General features: G+C 59.5%; 1 protein-coding gene across 1 annotated transcript in view; it reads right to left on the bottom strand.

Moving 5' to 3' along the window:
- GLIS1 (GLIS family zinc finger 1) overlaps nt 1-15,768 on the bottom strand; it is an 86,916-nt gene that overhangs the window by 13,786 nt on the left and 57,362 nt on the right. The window contains exons 3-4 of the mRNA XM_032428629.1: nt 7,490-7,651; nt 2,811-2,921 (exon numbers count right to left, since the gene is read on the bottom strand). Coding sequence (XP_032284520.1) covers nt 2,811-2,921; nt 7,490-7,651 — 273 coding nt within the window. The remainder of the gene's footprint in view (nt 1-2,810; nt 2,922-7,489; nt 7,652-15,768) is intronic.

The raw sequence follows: 15,768 nt of genomic DNA, 5'->3' as shown, positions 1-15,768 counted from the left end.
ACTGGACAAGTAACTCAACCTCTCTGGCTCAGCCCTGCCGGTAATGAGCAACGACAACCGCCCCCCACCCCAGGCTGCTGTGTGGAGTACGGAGAGGACAGGTACAAAGGAGCTTGCTGAAGGTACCAGTGACCCCAGCTGGCCGAGTCCCGCGTGGTCATGTGACAGTGGGCACGCCGGATCTATATATGGACTTGAGGTCATTGGCTGGCAAATCTTTGGCCAATAACCCTCAGCTGTCTTAAAGGCAGACTTGAGCTCCATATCCCCAAAATTCTTCACCTCCCCAGATAGGCCAGATGGAGACAGGGCATGGCTGGTTGAGGCCCTTGGGACATGGGGCGATGAGGCAGGCCTGCACCTGGATGGGGAGGGCCCCCTCTCCCAGGGAAATCCCAAAGCCTGACTATCAGAGCACCAAAGATTGACTTGTCCAGACTCTCATTTTACCTAGGACAAAACCGGCCCAGAGAAGGCGAGAGCCTTGTTCCATGTTACACAGCAGCTGAGAGTCAGTGCCCAGGCTTTTCCCACCCTCCCAGGCCAGAGGGCCGGCACCCAGGCTTGGGGATGGCACGCCCAGCCTCCCGACGGACCCTCAGCTCCCTGCCCCAGCAGCTGCTTTCCATGTAAATTCAGTTTCTGGCAAAAGAGGGTCAAGGCATGTTCTTGCAGACCGCAATGTCAATCGGATTAGGAGCAGCGGGAGAGGAGAATTAAGGAAGAAAAGCATTTCTAATTCTCTCTGAAACGTAGCAGGGCTGCCAAGGAGCTGTCATAATACAAGGGTCACTTTACCCAGAAAGATACATCATCCCCGATGGCTCCTAATGGATGCTTATGGTTGGGAAGTTTGCAGATCTGTGGCCTCAGGTCCCTGGGGCTCAGTGCGAGCCAAGCACGGGGCCTGGGAAAACCAGGGCAGGATTCTGGTCCTCGGGCACCAGTCTGCTCGGGATAGAAGCCTCCTTGGCATGGAGCCTGGGCCATTCCCCATCCTGCTCAGGCCTTTCAACCTGAGAGCAGAGGAGAGAGCTCAGGCCCTGGGGCAGGCTGGTCTGGGGTGGGACCCTGGCTCTGTCACTCCTGTGCTGCATGACTCTGCACTGGGTTCAGCTCGTCCCTCCCTCGTCGGAGAGAGGACAGATGGGGTGTTTTCACTGGCCAGCTCAGGTGCACGCTTTGACCGTGTCCCTTTTCTGCTCTACTGCTCCCAGGGGCTCCCTACTGCCTGCAGGATGAAGACTGAAGCCTCAAGCCTGGCTGCCCCCCACCCCAAGGCTTGCTTGGCCCAGGCCCAGCTCTGGGCACCCCCAGCCCACGTGACTGAAGCAGGCCACTTTCTCCAGCCTCTCTGCCTTTCTCTGCTTTACTTACAGCTCTAGCCACAGTTCTTGAAACAGTGCTTGGAAAACAGTAGGTACTGCGTAAGTCTTGCAGAGCAAGTTAAGAAGCTCTCCCTGCTCTACCCTCCACGGTCACACTATTCTCCCTGGACTGGCCCGGGTGTTTCTCTTCATCCCCACCCCCACCCTCCCTTGCACTCAAGTACCTGTCTCCCATGGCCCTGGTGCTCTTCTGGAGATGTGGGTTGAGCCCAGAGGTAGGCTGGGCCCCGAGTAGCAGTCCCATCCCCCCACTGCACTGGGTCCCTCTGCGGTGCCCACATTCCTTGTCCAAAACAGCTCACTGCTTTCTCCTGCAAGCCTGCTTCTTTCCTAGATCCTCGGTCCTTGTCAAGGGGGCTGCCACCATCCTGCCCCCCAGAGTCCACCTCTGTGGCTCCTCTGGCACCCCCCTTCCCCCGCCTCGGCCAGCCCCCACTACCTCTCCTGCTCCTCAGCAGTGGCCTCCCTGCCTCAGGATTCCCTCCAACCAGCCCAACCCATTCTCCACACAGCCTCAAGTGCCATCTTTCAAGATGACATTCTCTGCTTAAGACCCCCCCTCCCCCAATGGCACCCACCATCCTCGGGACAGCCCAGACTCCTCGGTAGAGCTTTGGGCCTGTCATGCCTGCCCCCGGCAGGGGCTGCTTGGCCTCGAGGCAGGCAGGGTGCCCGCTGTTTCAGCTTCACTCACTCCCTGGGCCACACTCTCCTGAGGGGCTTCGCCTGCCCAACGCTTACCCCTTCCAGATTTCATGACAACACGCACCAACTTCTGTTCTGGGCCTTTATTTTGGACGAAGTACTGTTCTACACCCTTGATGTGTATTTACTCACATAATCCTCATGACAATGCTCTAAAGCAAGTCCTCTGTTGCCCCCATCAGACAGCTGAGGAACATGAAGAACAAAGGGGCCCAGAGCTATGCCCAAGGCAGGCTGGTTCCAGAGCGCACACAACTGCGCTCCCACCCCGACAGGCTAAGGCCCCCTTCTCTGTGCCCCTGACTAGTCTCTGCAGACCTCTATTGTCTTTATTCTATTCTACCGAATGATCTCTTTATGTCTGTCTCTCCCTGCCAGGTTCCCACTGGAGGAGGGCACCATGGTTTTCCATTTTTGCATCCTCAATGCCTACACAGGGCCTGCCATCAAATGTTTACTAAGCGAGCCAGGGCGAGGGGGCAGATGGACGACAGAGAAGCTGGTGGGTGGTCTGTGGGTGGATAGATGTCTGGCCAACTGGAGGTGAGGAAATGAACTCGGTGGGAGGCAGGTCACGGATGATGGACAGCAGCATCCTCGGGTGTGCAGAAGGGTGAATGCAGGCAAGAGTGCGGGTACCTGGCTTGTTGCTGGACAGGTGTCTGCGAGGCCAGGGGGGGACCGGCAGAGGTGGGCCTGGAATGGAGACTGTCTTACCTTCTTATGCACCTGCTGCTCTTTGGCTGAATGGGCCTTCACATGCTTGCGGAGGGAGCTGGGGTCCGTGTAGCGCTTGGAGCAGCCAGGGATCTGACAGGCGTAGGGCTTCTGTAACATCAGAGAGGCAGAGGCGGGGTGAGGCAGGGGCCATCTGTCAGCCCAAGGTCGCGCTGTGTGACCCACAGCGGGGAGGGGGCAAGCTACAGGCTCACAGCCAGTCCCTCCCCCAGTATCCACAGGCAGGAGGGGTCGGACTCAGCCAGGGCCGCCCATGGGCCTCAGAGTGAAGGAGGGGTTTTGTCTCCATTCTACCCTCATGCTGGGACCTCAGATAAGTCGCCTCCCATCTCTGAGTCTCACGTTTCTCCCTTGCAAAATGGAGCCACCTGAATTCTAAGGATTCTCCCAGCTCTGACACTGGCCCTGAGGAAAGGACACCCTTTGGGCCCACAACTGCAGAGAAGGCACGAGTGGACAAGGAGTACGGTGAGGTGGCTGCCTTGGAGAGGAGGAGGAGGAGGGGGAAGAGAGGGGACAGCACAGGGCCAAGCTGGAGTATGGCAGGGCTCCAGGCTGGGAGTGACTAACCACACCTTGCAGTGGGTCCAGAGACCCCAGATTGCTCTCTGGTCCATAAGAAACCCAGATCCTCAGTCCGAGGATCACAGGAGGCCGGGACGGAGCCAGATCTCAGACAAAGGCCTGGGGAAACTGGAGGTCTGTGCCCTTTGTGCACCTTCCCCTTGCCGCCCCCGCCCCCCGCCATTGCTCATCTAGAGCCAATCCATACCCTTTACCGCCTCCCCTGTTCCTGTCTGGGACTCATGCTGCTCTCTGTGCCCCAATCTCCCCTCCCACCACCGCCAGAGGGCCCCTGGCCATGCTCTCACCTTTGAAAACCCCTCCATGGCTCCCTTGTGCCTTCTGACACAGCCCATCTCCCAGCACTGAAGGCCATTTGGGACTTGGGTGAGCTGAAGTTCTCACCCCTCCTCCTGTCCCTGTCCTTGTGCGCCCACCTGCCCAGCCCTTCGGGAATCTTCTTCCCACCTCCACCCCGACCCTCCCCCGGGCAGCACCGAGCACCCAGCACTGCTAGGTTTGTTCAATGTCCTTCTCTACCAGGTAGTGCATTTCCTCGGGGGATGGTCCCTTCTGATTCATCTCAGGTCCCAGGGACTGTCTCAGGGAGTAGCTCTAACTGAATTCTGAGCTCTCCCACAGGGGCTCCCGCAGGACCATGCTTGGGGTTCCAGCTGCTACTGGGGCTTGAAACCATCCATCCCTAATATACCTAATGGTTCTGATTTCTCCAGGCCCTCCGGCCTCTGGCAACTGCAGGGGACTGGAGGGTGTTTGGAGAAGGTGGCCCCTCTCAGATTCAGTGCCAGGGACAGCCATGTCCCTGTCAGACACACCCAGTGGAACTGTCCCCCCACCCCTCCCCGACCTCAAGGCAACTCTGTCCTTGCTGGCCTGAGGAGAGGCCAGTCCAACCACAGACCCAAGGACCTCGTGGGGAGGGAGAAGCAGAAAGAGATAACCATACCTTGGTGCTGCCACGGACAGTTGCCAGGTTAAAGAAACGGAGGAGAGCAAAAAGAAAGAGACAGAGAAGTGAGAGGCTTGCCTCGCTGAAAGGAAGGTGCGGGGCAGGAGGACGGAGGGCACACCTCAGAGCTGCCCCTCCCAGCCGCGTGAGACACAGACGTGTAGACACACACACACCCACACACCACTTCTCCTAGGGGTCGGCTCCCACCCCAACACACGCACATACGTACACATACACATCCTCTCTCGTGGGCCCCGGCCTGTCCTGCCCCAGGCCCTGTCCCTCGGGGATGCTGATACAAATCCACACACTCTTGCCAAAAAGCAAACAAACAGAGCTCCGAGCGTGCAGGCACACTCGACGGGAAAGGGCGCAAGACCCAGCTCTGTGTTTGTTTTTCCAGGGCCTGACGTGTGCAGAACATTCCTCCGGCCCCGCTCCCCTGTGAGCCCTCAGGAAACCCTGGGACTGTACCAGGCAGGAGTCACTGCCCCAGCTCCGGAGCCTCAGTAACAAGGACACTGGGCCACGGCCCACACGGCCCCCCAGGTCTCCACTGGGCAGCCCGTCCAGCCTCACACCCACCGTGGGAGAAGCACAGAGGAGGAAGGAGAGGCTGACGCTTTGCCCAAGGTCTCACAGCAAGAGCGTGTCAGTGACATTCTGTGAGGAGGTCTCCCCTGGCCTGGGCGCAGGAGAGAGGATCACCCCCAGGGCAGGGGCAGCCAGGATTCGGAGTGCCTGGGGACACGGCAGGGTTTGGTCAGCATTCCGTCAGCGAGTCAGAGGAGGGAAAGGAGGGACTCGCAGTTGCCGTGTGGACCGCGTGTCAGGCCTGTACTTGCATCGTTTGAGTTGATTTCCGCATGGCTCCCCCATGACGTAGGTGTTGGAGGCAACTGAGGCCCAGAGAGGCTAGGTGACATTCCTTGGCGCTCTGGGCCCAGGTGGAGCGCCAGAGTTAAAACCTGGCTGGCTCTCTCTAGTCTGTTCTGCCACCTTCTTGCCCATGGGGAGAATCCCACGTTCTCTGGCGCCAGAGGGGAGCTGGGAACATGACCGGGTCCCTTCTGGAAAACAAGGCCCAGCCCACACGGGCTGACCCGCTGGCCTCTGGGCCGTGGGTGCTGGGAAGGCAACCTAGCTGTGTAGGATCGCCAGGGCTGTTTTTGTGTGGATGGGCACGAGTGGGGGCTGGGCTTGGTGGCTGTACCTGCAGGGGGCTTCACCAGGACCTTCGGGGAGATGAAGGCCTGACATAACCCTGTGGGCTCATTCTGGGCCTGACCTGACCTAGGCCTCACAGCTCTGTTCACATACCAAGTGGGGGCCAGAGGCCTGTTGCTTTGGGGCTGGGTCCAGGAAATGCAGCAAGGAGGGAGGGAAGAAGGGGGCAAGTCAGAGTAGGTGACCCTGGAAGGCCTGGAGGGACATTGCTCAGGCTGGGGGCTGGGTGTGCAGAGGGCCTGGTGCTATTGGTGCTGTCCTGTGGTCTCTGGGAGACACAACTAGGGGGCTTGGGCACACACTGTGCCCCTCAGGGCCCGGGTAGGGGCCAAGGGCCCCAAAGCCTGGGCTTGTGAGAACGTAATGAAGGCAGGAGTTGGTGAGAATGCCTCCTCACTTCGTGTCCCCAACACAGCCTGTGACAGTGAAGCCTGAGGGGGGAGGGGTGGAGAGAAGGGTTGGGTTCAGTTGGGAACAGGGCTCTTCCTTCCCACCCTGTCCCCTGTACTCAGCTCCACCTTTCCAGGGGGCTTATACACCGGCCACTGGACCTTGCCGCGTACCAGCTGTGCGACAGTCAGGGACGTCATCGGAGTCTCAGTTTCTTTGCAAAATGAGGATCATGGCCCTTACCTTATGGGTTGTTACCAACATTAAACTGGGGAAGAGTGTATGGGATACTGGTCGTGAAGGAAACGTATAGAACATCCTGCCGAGAGACTAACTTGCACCCACAGCGTGACTTCTCTATGTTTTCTGCCCCCTCCTCCCCCACCAGCCATCATTTTGGGTCTTGGCTTTCCCAGCTTATTCCGATCCAAGTAAAGGGCTTGGACCAGAGGGCCTCCAGCTCTGACCACTGCTGTCAGTCACCCTTGTGGACCTCTCTTTCCTCATCTGTGTGTCTGTCTCCTAGACTGGCTGAGCCACATGGCCACTCAGGTCTCCCAGCCCCACCCCCAGCAGGGTTCCCCAAACATTTGTCCAAAGGGCAGAGACAGGCAGGGGGCCCAGACATACACTCTGGATGCAGACCTGTCTCCTGCTGTACCTGGGGGGCGGGGTCCTCCCAGGCCACACGTACCCCTCACACAGGCCCTGTAAGACGGGTGTGAGGCCCAGCTCCGGGTCAGTTCCGCCACCTCCCCACTGAGCAGGCACTGAACCTCCTGGAACCCTGCTTCCCTCATCTGTCAGAAGGGTCAGCGACGCCCTGACAGGCAGGGTCAGTGGGAGACGACGTTTTAGAAAGTGCTCTGTTAACTGCTGAGGTCTGGATGCACGCGACAGAATGCTGGGACCGACACTGTGATAAAGTTGCAGGTTATCATGCCGTTAGGCCCAAACGAGGGAAAGGGGGTGGACATACAGGTATCTGGGGCCCAGATCTAGAGTCTGAGGCCCTGCTCACCTCAAGCCCTCACCCACCGTGCTTAGGGGATAAAGTACAGCCCTGGAGAGGTTCTGGCCTGTCTCCATGGGGTGGGGGGGGGGGGGGGGGAGAGCAGGGAAGGTCTGCTCTGGGGCTGCTGATGGTCTGGGCAGAGGATGCAGGATGGGGAGCCCCCTCTCTCCATGGGGATATGCCTGGACCCTGGTGCCCAGGCCAGTAGCCACAGGCAGAAGCAGTGGTTCTCAACTTCCTCTTCGTCAGGCTATTGGGCAATGTTGAGAGACATCTGTCACAACCGGGAGATGGACAATTGCTCCTATCTATCGGATAAACATCCTATAATGACAGGCCTTCCCTCTCCCCGCAGACTGTCATCCTGCCCAGCAGGTCCAGGGCTCAGGACGAAGGCAGGTTTCCGCGCGGGCCCTGGCTGCTCGCCTGCATCCCACAAGTGAGGGAGCGTGCACACCTCCCGCCCCTTCCCCCTCGGCCCCTGCCTACCGTGTCGAGGTGGGTGCGCTGGTGCTTGGCGCGGTCGCTGGAGTTGCTGAAGGCCTTCTGACAGCCCGGGTGCTGGCACAGGTACGGCTTCTCGCCCGTGTGGCTCCGCAGGTGGATCTTGAGGTTCTCCAGCCGCGAGAAGGCCTTGCTGCAGCCCTCAAACTGCGGGAGAGGCTGGTGAGGGGTGCTCGGCAGCCCCCGGAGGACCCACCACTCAGCCTGGAAACGGCCCCAGCATCCTCTGCCCCCCGGTCCTGCCCGGGCCTCCAGGGGCCCCACTTCAGCTCCCCATGAAGTGATCGGGACCCAGACTCTCTCTGGGAAACCCTGGAGGGTCCTGAAAAAAATATTCCCCTGACTTAGAAATGGCCCCTAGGGCTAGAGAAGAAAGTGGCCTTTCCATCTCTGGATCTGGAAAGATCCCCAGTGGCATGTGGAAATGACGTGCTGCCCTGAAGGGACAGGAGAGCAGGTGCAGACGGCCCTATATTTGGAACCTGAGGCCTGGATGTGAGTGACGCTTTGGGCAGTGCCCTTGACCTCTCTTACTTCTTCACCTACAAACTTAAGACTGTGTGACCACCACTCAGGGCCGATAGGAGGGCTCCAGGTGGGGGGATGCTGACTGTCAAAGGGCTTTGTCTATCTGGAGCGTGCATCAGTGCCGATTGCTGTCAGAATAACCACCGATTTGTAAACTCAGGGTCTTCGATGTATCATCTGGCCGTCTGTCCGGGGCCCACCGTGTGCCAGGCCCCGTGCCGGGCGGTGGGCAGGCCACAGGTGCGACACAGACATGGCGACGCCCCTGGTCGGGGAGGGATGGACGGAGCACCCAACGCGGCACCTCCTCCTGGGAGCCCAGGCTGCCCCGTCCCAGTCCCACAGCCCCTGCTGAGTACCCCACCCTCCGCTCTCCCCAGAACCCTCGGGCTTCTCACTCCTCCCGCGCTCCCCCTACACGACCACCTGAGGAGTCTCTGACGTAGAAACGGGCCCCCGGGGCTCTGCCTGAAGTGCCCCCCCCCCGACTCCCGCTCACACCCTTGCAGCAGCACGAGCCCACCAGGCCGCTGCAAGCCCCTGCTCGCCAGTCGCTCAGCCAGGGTCATCCTCTCTCTTATAACCATCCATCCAGTCTGCCCTCAGCCTTCAAAGTCCAGCTCGAATGCTGCCCCGTGGCACATTCCCGGGCCCCTCGTGTGGCCGGCCGCTCCTCTCTGCTTCTCCTCGCTGTCCGGCGGGTCCTGTGGGGCACACCATGGGCTGGGAGGAGGACCCCGCGCAGACCCAACCCTGCTCCGTCCATGCAGACGTGGGGCACGGTGGTCACCACACCACAGCCCCGAAGTGTGCGGCCTCCAAGTTCCCACCTCAGAGATAGACGCTTCGTGTGGTGATCACAGGGCGGTGACGCGGCAAAGACAGGACGCAAGCCACCTCTGACACCAAAGCCCAGGTGGTTCTGCTGTGCCCGCTGCCTTCCCAGGGCAGGTGGGCAGGGGGAGGTGACCCTTGGGGAGGAAGAGACCAGAGGAACCAGCTCCTGTGCCCAAGCCATGAGTTTCATCCCCCAGCTTAGGACAGACCTGAGGACAGGGACTTGGGGACAATGACTGGTCTGGCGTGAGCTCCCTCCACGTCCCTCCCTTGAAGGCCCGCCCACAACTGCAGGCCATGCTCTGCTGGGGCTGATCTAAGGCGGGCAGCCTGCAGCTGGGTTTTAGAGACTGTCCCGCCTCTGCTCCCAGACGAGGTGCCTTTTCCATGCATCAAAACCAGGAGGAAATCCTGTTTGGGGAGTGAAGAGGCCACAAGCTACTCCTCCGCTCTCCTGCGATGGCCCTGTGCCACGCTCACCCCAGAATGAGGTGGAGGAGCCACGGCTGGAAGGAAAGTGGGCTGCCTCTTGGCACCCAGCTGGTCCTTCGTCCCTCCTCTGGCCGCTGCCCGAAGGGAGGACATCTAAGGCAGAGGAGCAATAACTCCTTGTGCACCACGTGCTTTTCCTGACTGTGCGACAGTCCCCCAGACTCTGGAGACCCGTGTATCATCTCCTTCCCACCAGGGCCCTTATGCCTGTCTGGCCAGCCTCCATCTCAGCCGACTCGCTGACTATTTAATGCATACATTTTTCAAAAGCCCGGGATCTGCGGCTTGGTGTTCGCGCTCTTCTGCTGCAAACCTGTCACCTCCCCCATCTGCACACACCCACCGTGTCCTGCTGGAGCTGCTGGGAGTGACGACTCTGAGTGTTGTCAGGGACTCTCAGGCCCCCAGGCCTTTGCTTGAGCTGTTCCCTGGGCCTGGAATGCCTTTCCCTCCTTCACTCATTTTGCAGATGTCTACTCATCTACTCGTGGTGTTCAAGCACGGCCTCCTACGAGAAGCCTTCCCAGCCTCCACGGCCCCTCCCTGGTCACACCCTGAGCCTGTGGGTTAGAAGATTTTTTGCTGCACACCTACTGCCTTCTCGCCAGGCCTCTAGGCTGAGGGTCTGGGAGCTCCCTGAGGGCAGGGCTGGCTTCTCATTCATGGGACAAAGGCTGGGTTACAGACCTGATCCATTGCGGGTGAGAACAGAAATTCCCAGGCCTGGGGATGCATGTGCCCTTGTGAGTGCACCCTCTTCCCTGCAGGGTTCATCCAAGTACCCCAATACCTGTGCCCTAGGTCTGTGCCATGCCCATGTCCTACCCCTATGCCCCCAGAACCTCCCAGAGTGGAGTCACAGGCTAGGGTGAACAAGCAGCGGTTGAGGGTGCCCTGATGGGATGCCTACCCCCCAAGGTAGAACCAGAGGTAGCGGCAGGTGGAGAAGGGGTGCTGCCCGATCAGGACTGCTCTGGGGTGAAGACGTTGCCGGGACCACTGCCGACAACACCCCCAGCAGGCCAGCACCCGGACATGCCAGGGACCTTGAGGGTGTGGGCTCTGCTCACAGCTGCTGCCAAGGTTCACCAGGTCCTCCCCATCCAACCACCACACAGACAGCCAACAGAGGCAGAGCCAGGAGGATGGCATGCTCCCGGGTTCACACCTATGTGTGTTCGCTCTGCCGGGCCTGTGCTGTCCCTGGGGTCACCCCACTCGAGACTCTCCAGAGCTCATCATGCCTTCCGACATCCAGCCAACCCCCTTAGCATTCGAGGCCTTCAGGGGTCTGGTGTGGCACGACCTGGGGTTAAGGGTCCAGACTTGGAAAGCAGACAGCCCTGTGACCTTGGCAAGTCAGTGCCCCTCTCTGTGCCTCAGTTTCTTTCTCTGTAACATGAAGACAGAAACCAGCTCAGGGAGTTGGTGTGATGTGAGGGCATGCCTCAGTTTCTTTCTCTGTAACATGAAGACAGAAACCAGCTCAGGGAGTTGGTGTGATGTGAGGGCAAGGCAAGGTGCATATTTGCACGGCACACAGGACACATTCTGTAAATGTTATCACTATCATCATGGTGGTGACTGCTCCATCTTGCCCTCAGAAAAGACACCAGTGTAGGTCAGGTTTTTACTGACCCCAGAAGTAAAGACCAGAGGGCCCTGGTTGACAGGCTTGCCGTTGGTCTGGCCCTAAAACCCCTTCCAATGTCAATCCCACGGGGCATCACTTGGGTGCCAGAAACAGCCTCTGATGAGAGTGAGGCAGCCTTTTGGGGTGGGAATGGCCTGATGGAGCCCTATGTATTGGCTATGTGGGGGCTGGGAGGGCAGCACGGAGTGGTGCCCTCCACTGTTGTGTTGTGGGGTTAGAGATGCTGCCAGAATGGAGACATAGGTGTTGCAGCAGAAATAAAGCCAACAGGCACATCCCTGGCTTTGGGCCTTGGTTTCCCTGAGGGGGCTGCAGGATGGGCCCTAAGGCAATGCCACCATGACCCAAAGGTGTAATGATGCTTCCATGGGGTCTGCACCCCAAGGGGGTACGCACACAGGCCTTTCTGACACTCCCCCCCCAACACTCCAGTCCCTTAAGGCTCTAGGGCAGATTTTGCCCTGGACAGACCCCTTCCTCCCTGCTGTCAATGTTCAGGTGTATAACCCCGCATAGCAGACCTCCTGGGATGTCCCCCACCCTGTTGCAAGGGGGGCAAAGGGGGAATTGCTGCTACTCGTCCCAAAGGGCTAAGCCACAGTCAGAACTGCCACTGCTTATAGAAAGAACTGCCTCCTCAATCTTCAACACAAGGCAGCAGGGCCAGGCAAACCCCACAATTCTGAAAGGCATCCACATGCCCCATCCACCTACCCCTGACCTATCACACACCCTTGTCACTGCTGCTTGCACCCCATCACTTGTCCTGCCTCCGCCACCCTTCTACCTCCTCACTTCTGGGATTCAGGCTCGTCCTCTCTGTGCACACTGATTCATATCCTGCCTCACTCAGCTGCCCCTGTGTGCCTGGCAGCGTGCTGGGAGCTGGGACTTCAGGGCCAAAAAGACCACAAAAGACCCATAAGTCCAAACAAAAGAGAATGTATTCAGCCCCCAGAAGGGGCTGATCTCAGGTGACGTCCAGCTGGGGAAGGTGGGGGGCTCACTAAAGCCTTCTTGCTCCAGGACTTGACGCCTAGGCAGGGTTTGGACAAACAGGGTAGGAAGCACCTACCAAGGGCTGGCTGCTGTGTGCGTCTCACGTGGTGTGTCACTAATCACAACAACATGCTCTGCTGAGAGCCCCGCTCTGCAGAGGAGAAGCCTGAGGCGCGGCAAGGTGACACCCTTGGCTAGTGACTGGCGGAGCTGGGATCTGATCTCGAGTCTGGCTGCTGTGCCCATCTGTCTCTCTGTGTCCCTAACCACTCTGGCCACTGCCTCAGGACCCCGATGGAAAGCACCAAAAACGGGGATGCCCTCAGCAGCTATTACGATAATTTCCAACTGGGCCCACATCCTGGGTTCCATTTCTAGGCAAAGTCCAGGCCCAGCCCAGGATGTAGAGCTGAGGCCGGGAGAGGAGGATGCCCTTCCTCCTGGCCCCTCCAGAGAGGAGATGCCACCACACAAAAAGGAAAAACAAGGCGGCGCAGCAGAGAAGAAAGAGCTGCGGCTGATGCTCAGAGTGCAGAGTCTTGAAAGGCCCAGTTTCCACATGTGGGGCGTGTTACAAAAGAAGATTAAAATAACGGGGGAAAATACCCCGGGAACCGTGAAGCCCCAGACCATCTGGAGTTTTACAGTAACAGGCAGGGGAAAATCAGAATTAATTGAAAAAAGTCCACTGCAATCCATTACGGCTGCGTGCTGCTCACAGAACCAAGGGCAGGAGATGAAAGACTGAGGGGAGCCATCCCAGGAGCTGGGGAGGGCCCACCATTTCCCTCTGCAGGCCGAGCCCAAGGACCCTTCAATTCTGGCTGGGGGAGGGGGAGGGCACTGGGTCAGCTGTCAGGATCCAGCAGGGCTGGGCTCATCCAGCTCAGCAACCTGCCCTCTCTGAGCCTTGCCTTCGTCTGCAGAGTGGCTAAGCGAGACCACTGAGGGAAGCACGCTGCCAGACATAGCACTGGTGCTGAGCAAGACTGTTCTCTCCCTCGGGCCCCTGGGGAAGGCGCAAGAACGCGGTTTCACATGTGAGGTGTGGGGCAATGTGCTGTAAGCCACAGACCATGCGATCGTGCAGACAGGTCTGTGCCGGCCTCCGCCACCGACAGTCACAAACTTGGGCAAATCACGTGCCCTCATGGCCCTCATTTTTTCTCCTCTCTAAAATGGGGCCACCGCTAACGATGGCGAGAAGTAAATAAAAGGGTATGCCCAGCAGAGAAACTGGCACACAGTGGGGGCCTAATAAATGTCAAGTTTCCTCCCTGTGGCAGTTGTGGCCCAAAGAGCAGAGAGGGCCGGTTTCTCATGCTCTGGCTAAGACTCTGGACACAAAGGGCAAGGAGGGGGTTTGGGGAAACAGGGCATGGGTGGGGGCAGGGGAGGAAATGCCTCCAGTTTTGGCATTTGCCAGTGACTTGCTTCTAAACAAACACATTTCTGGTTTAAGGGTAAAATATATTGGGTTACAACAGTCTGGCAGGCCATTCGGGGATCAACTTCTCATTTTTGTGCAAACTTTTAACTTACTTTATAACAATGATTTGGATGTGTGGTGCCAGATCCTTCTCCAAGATGTCAAATAATTCTGTGTTTGGCCAGCTCGAAAGGCCAGCCAGCCGGGAGCTGAGGTCCAGCCCCCCTGCCCCGTACCCTGGCAGGGGGACTCTGGTCCCGAGGTTACCGTCCTCTGAGCCCCTATGGGGTTTCCATGGGAGTCTCCTCAGAGTCTGCTTCGCCAGCCCTCAGGGGGTCCAGGCGAGAAGGGAAGGGACAGACACGGAGAGAGTCCTGGGAGGTGAGGCCGGAGGGCAGCAGCCTGGAGCCGGCTCTGGGAGCCCACGAGGGTCCGGTCTCGCTCCGGGCCTGCGGTGCTGTCTCCATCACTGAAGGAGAGGGCAGATGCGTGCAGGAGGGAGACTATGACAGAACAGCCGCTCTCACATCTACCCTGTACCCGGGACTGGGCCAAACTCTTCCTAAGCACGATCTCCTTCGTCCCATTAGGACAGTATACCAACCCCTCCCTCGTGACACAGGCAGGAAGAAAGGCCCAGGGAGTCTAGGTGTCAGATTCCAGAGCTCCTGAGGGATGGCGCCTGGGTTTGCCTCCAGTGCCCGAACTCCGTGCCCCGGGCCACACTAGTGTCTTGGGCAGCCATGAGCAAGATCCCAGGCCAGGGTGGGGGTCTCTTCACACCTGCTCAGCTTTCCGTGGCTTCATAACCATCCAGAGAGGCTGGTGGGGGTGGGAGTGGGGGGAGGCACTGCGAAGCACAGAAGGCAAAGGGAGAATGGGCCAGAGGGAACACAGCCTTCCCTTCCCCCCACCCCCCCAGAGCCAGTCAGGTTGTACCTGCCCTTGGGAGATTTCCAAGGCTGGATGAGGGCTGCAGACCCCTTGTCCCTTCCTCACCCGGACTGCACTGAAGACTCCTGGCTGGGATCTCTCCAGCAGAAAGTCTCTGGGCAAGAAGCACGTTCTTATTCCCAGCGAGCAAGGGCCAAAGGAGCTAGGCCACCCCTCCAGGGGTGTGTGGAGCCCCCAAATGAGGAGCAAAGGGGCACAGAGTCTGTTCACCGGGTACACAGGTGGGCCCCGGGGGGAGCTCCTGGTGCTGAGCAGAGGCTAGACATCCCCGGGGTGCAAGGAGCAGCTCTGCTAGGGGCCAGGGCCCGGCAGCGAGTGGACGGCACGGCTGGCTGCCACATACACGCACCGAGCCCCCAGCTGCAGACCTGGAGGCGTAGACACGCACACGCACGCACACGCACACACACACACACGCTGTCTGACACCTCCCCTCCCAACCAAGCCCTGCGCCAAAGACACAGAAGCCCAGGACAACACTACACAGCACCAATTTAAACACATGCTCACACCAACAGGACTCAAGTCACAGAGACAGAAGCCAGCATGTACGCGCTCACACCTATCCACAAGGACCCCCGAGCCCCAGACCCCGGCACAGGCTCAAACACACAAACTCCCCGGCCCCCCACACACTGACCGACAGCCCCCCACACAGCACAGTGCACGCCCCATGCGCGGCCTCGTAACAGTGTGTGTGCACGGGGGGAAGACCCTCACCCGAGACAGTATCCGGAAACGGCGTGCAAGAGGTCAGTGGAGAAGGACGTGCCCTCACACCATCGCAACACCCAACCAGCCAGACTCGGGGACAGTCACACTCCCACACATCTCTCTCCACGGCTCTAGGCAGCCCTCAGGGGCCCACGGTACCCCCGACTTTCCCACGGCCGCGCCATGGACTTGGCTTTGGGGAGGGCACACATGGTCTTAGAGAACCCGAAGGCAAGGCCAAGGGCGCCTCTGGCCGCGCTGACCTCTAGCCCAGTGCTCCCTCCTCCTCCCCGGCTCAGCCACAGGCCACAGCTGCCAGCCTCCAGGCCTGTGTCTGCCTGTCTAGTCCTCGCTGTCTTCTAAGGCTTGGCTCAGGCCTCGTGTCCGCTCCTCTCCCCAGGCCTTCCCTCATCCTCCCGGGTTCTGCCCTCCTCCGAGCGCCAGGGACCGAGGGCTGCCCGGCTGCCATCATGGTGCCGATGCCAGGACTGCCCCCCCCCGACCGCTCACCCTTGGTGCAGACACCGCACATGCCTGGGACCATGCTGGCTGCCCAGCTGGCCTCCAGGAACTCGCCCCCGGGAGGGGAGGCAGGCGGGCAGAGGCGGGAGAGCCACCCGGCAGCCCACCCCATCTCCACAGCCAAGCGCCAAGCAG

This window comes from Phoca vitulina, unplaced genomic scaffold (assembly GCF_004348235.1).
Source record: "Phoca vitulina isolate PV1807 unplaced genomic scaffold, GSC_HSeal_1.0 scaffold2, whole genome shotgun sequence".
In the NCBI taxonomy this organism is placed as follows: domain Eukaryota; kingdom Metazoa; phylum Chordata; class Mammalia; order Carnivora; family Phocidae; genus Phoca; species Phoca vitulina.
Note: the sequence above shows the minus strand (reverse complement) of the source record. Positions and strands in the feature narration are given on the sequence as shown.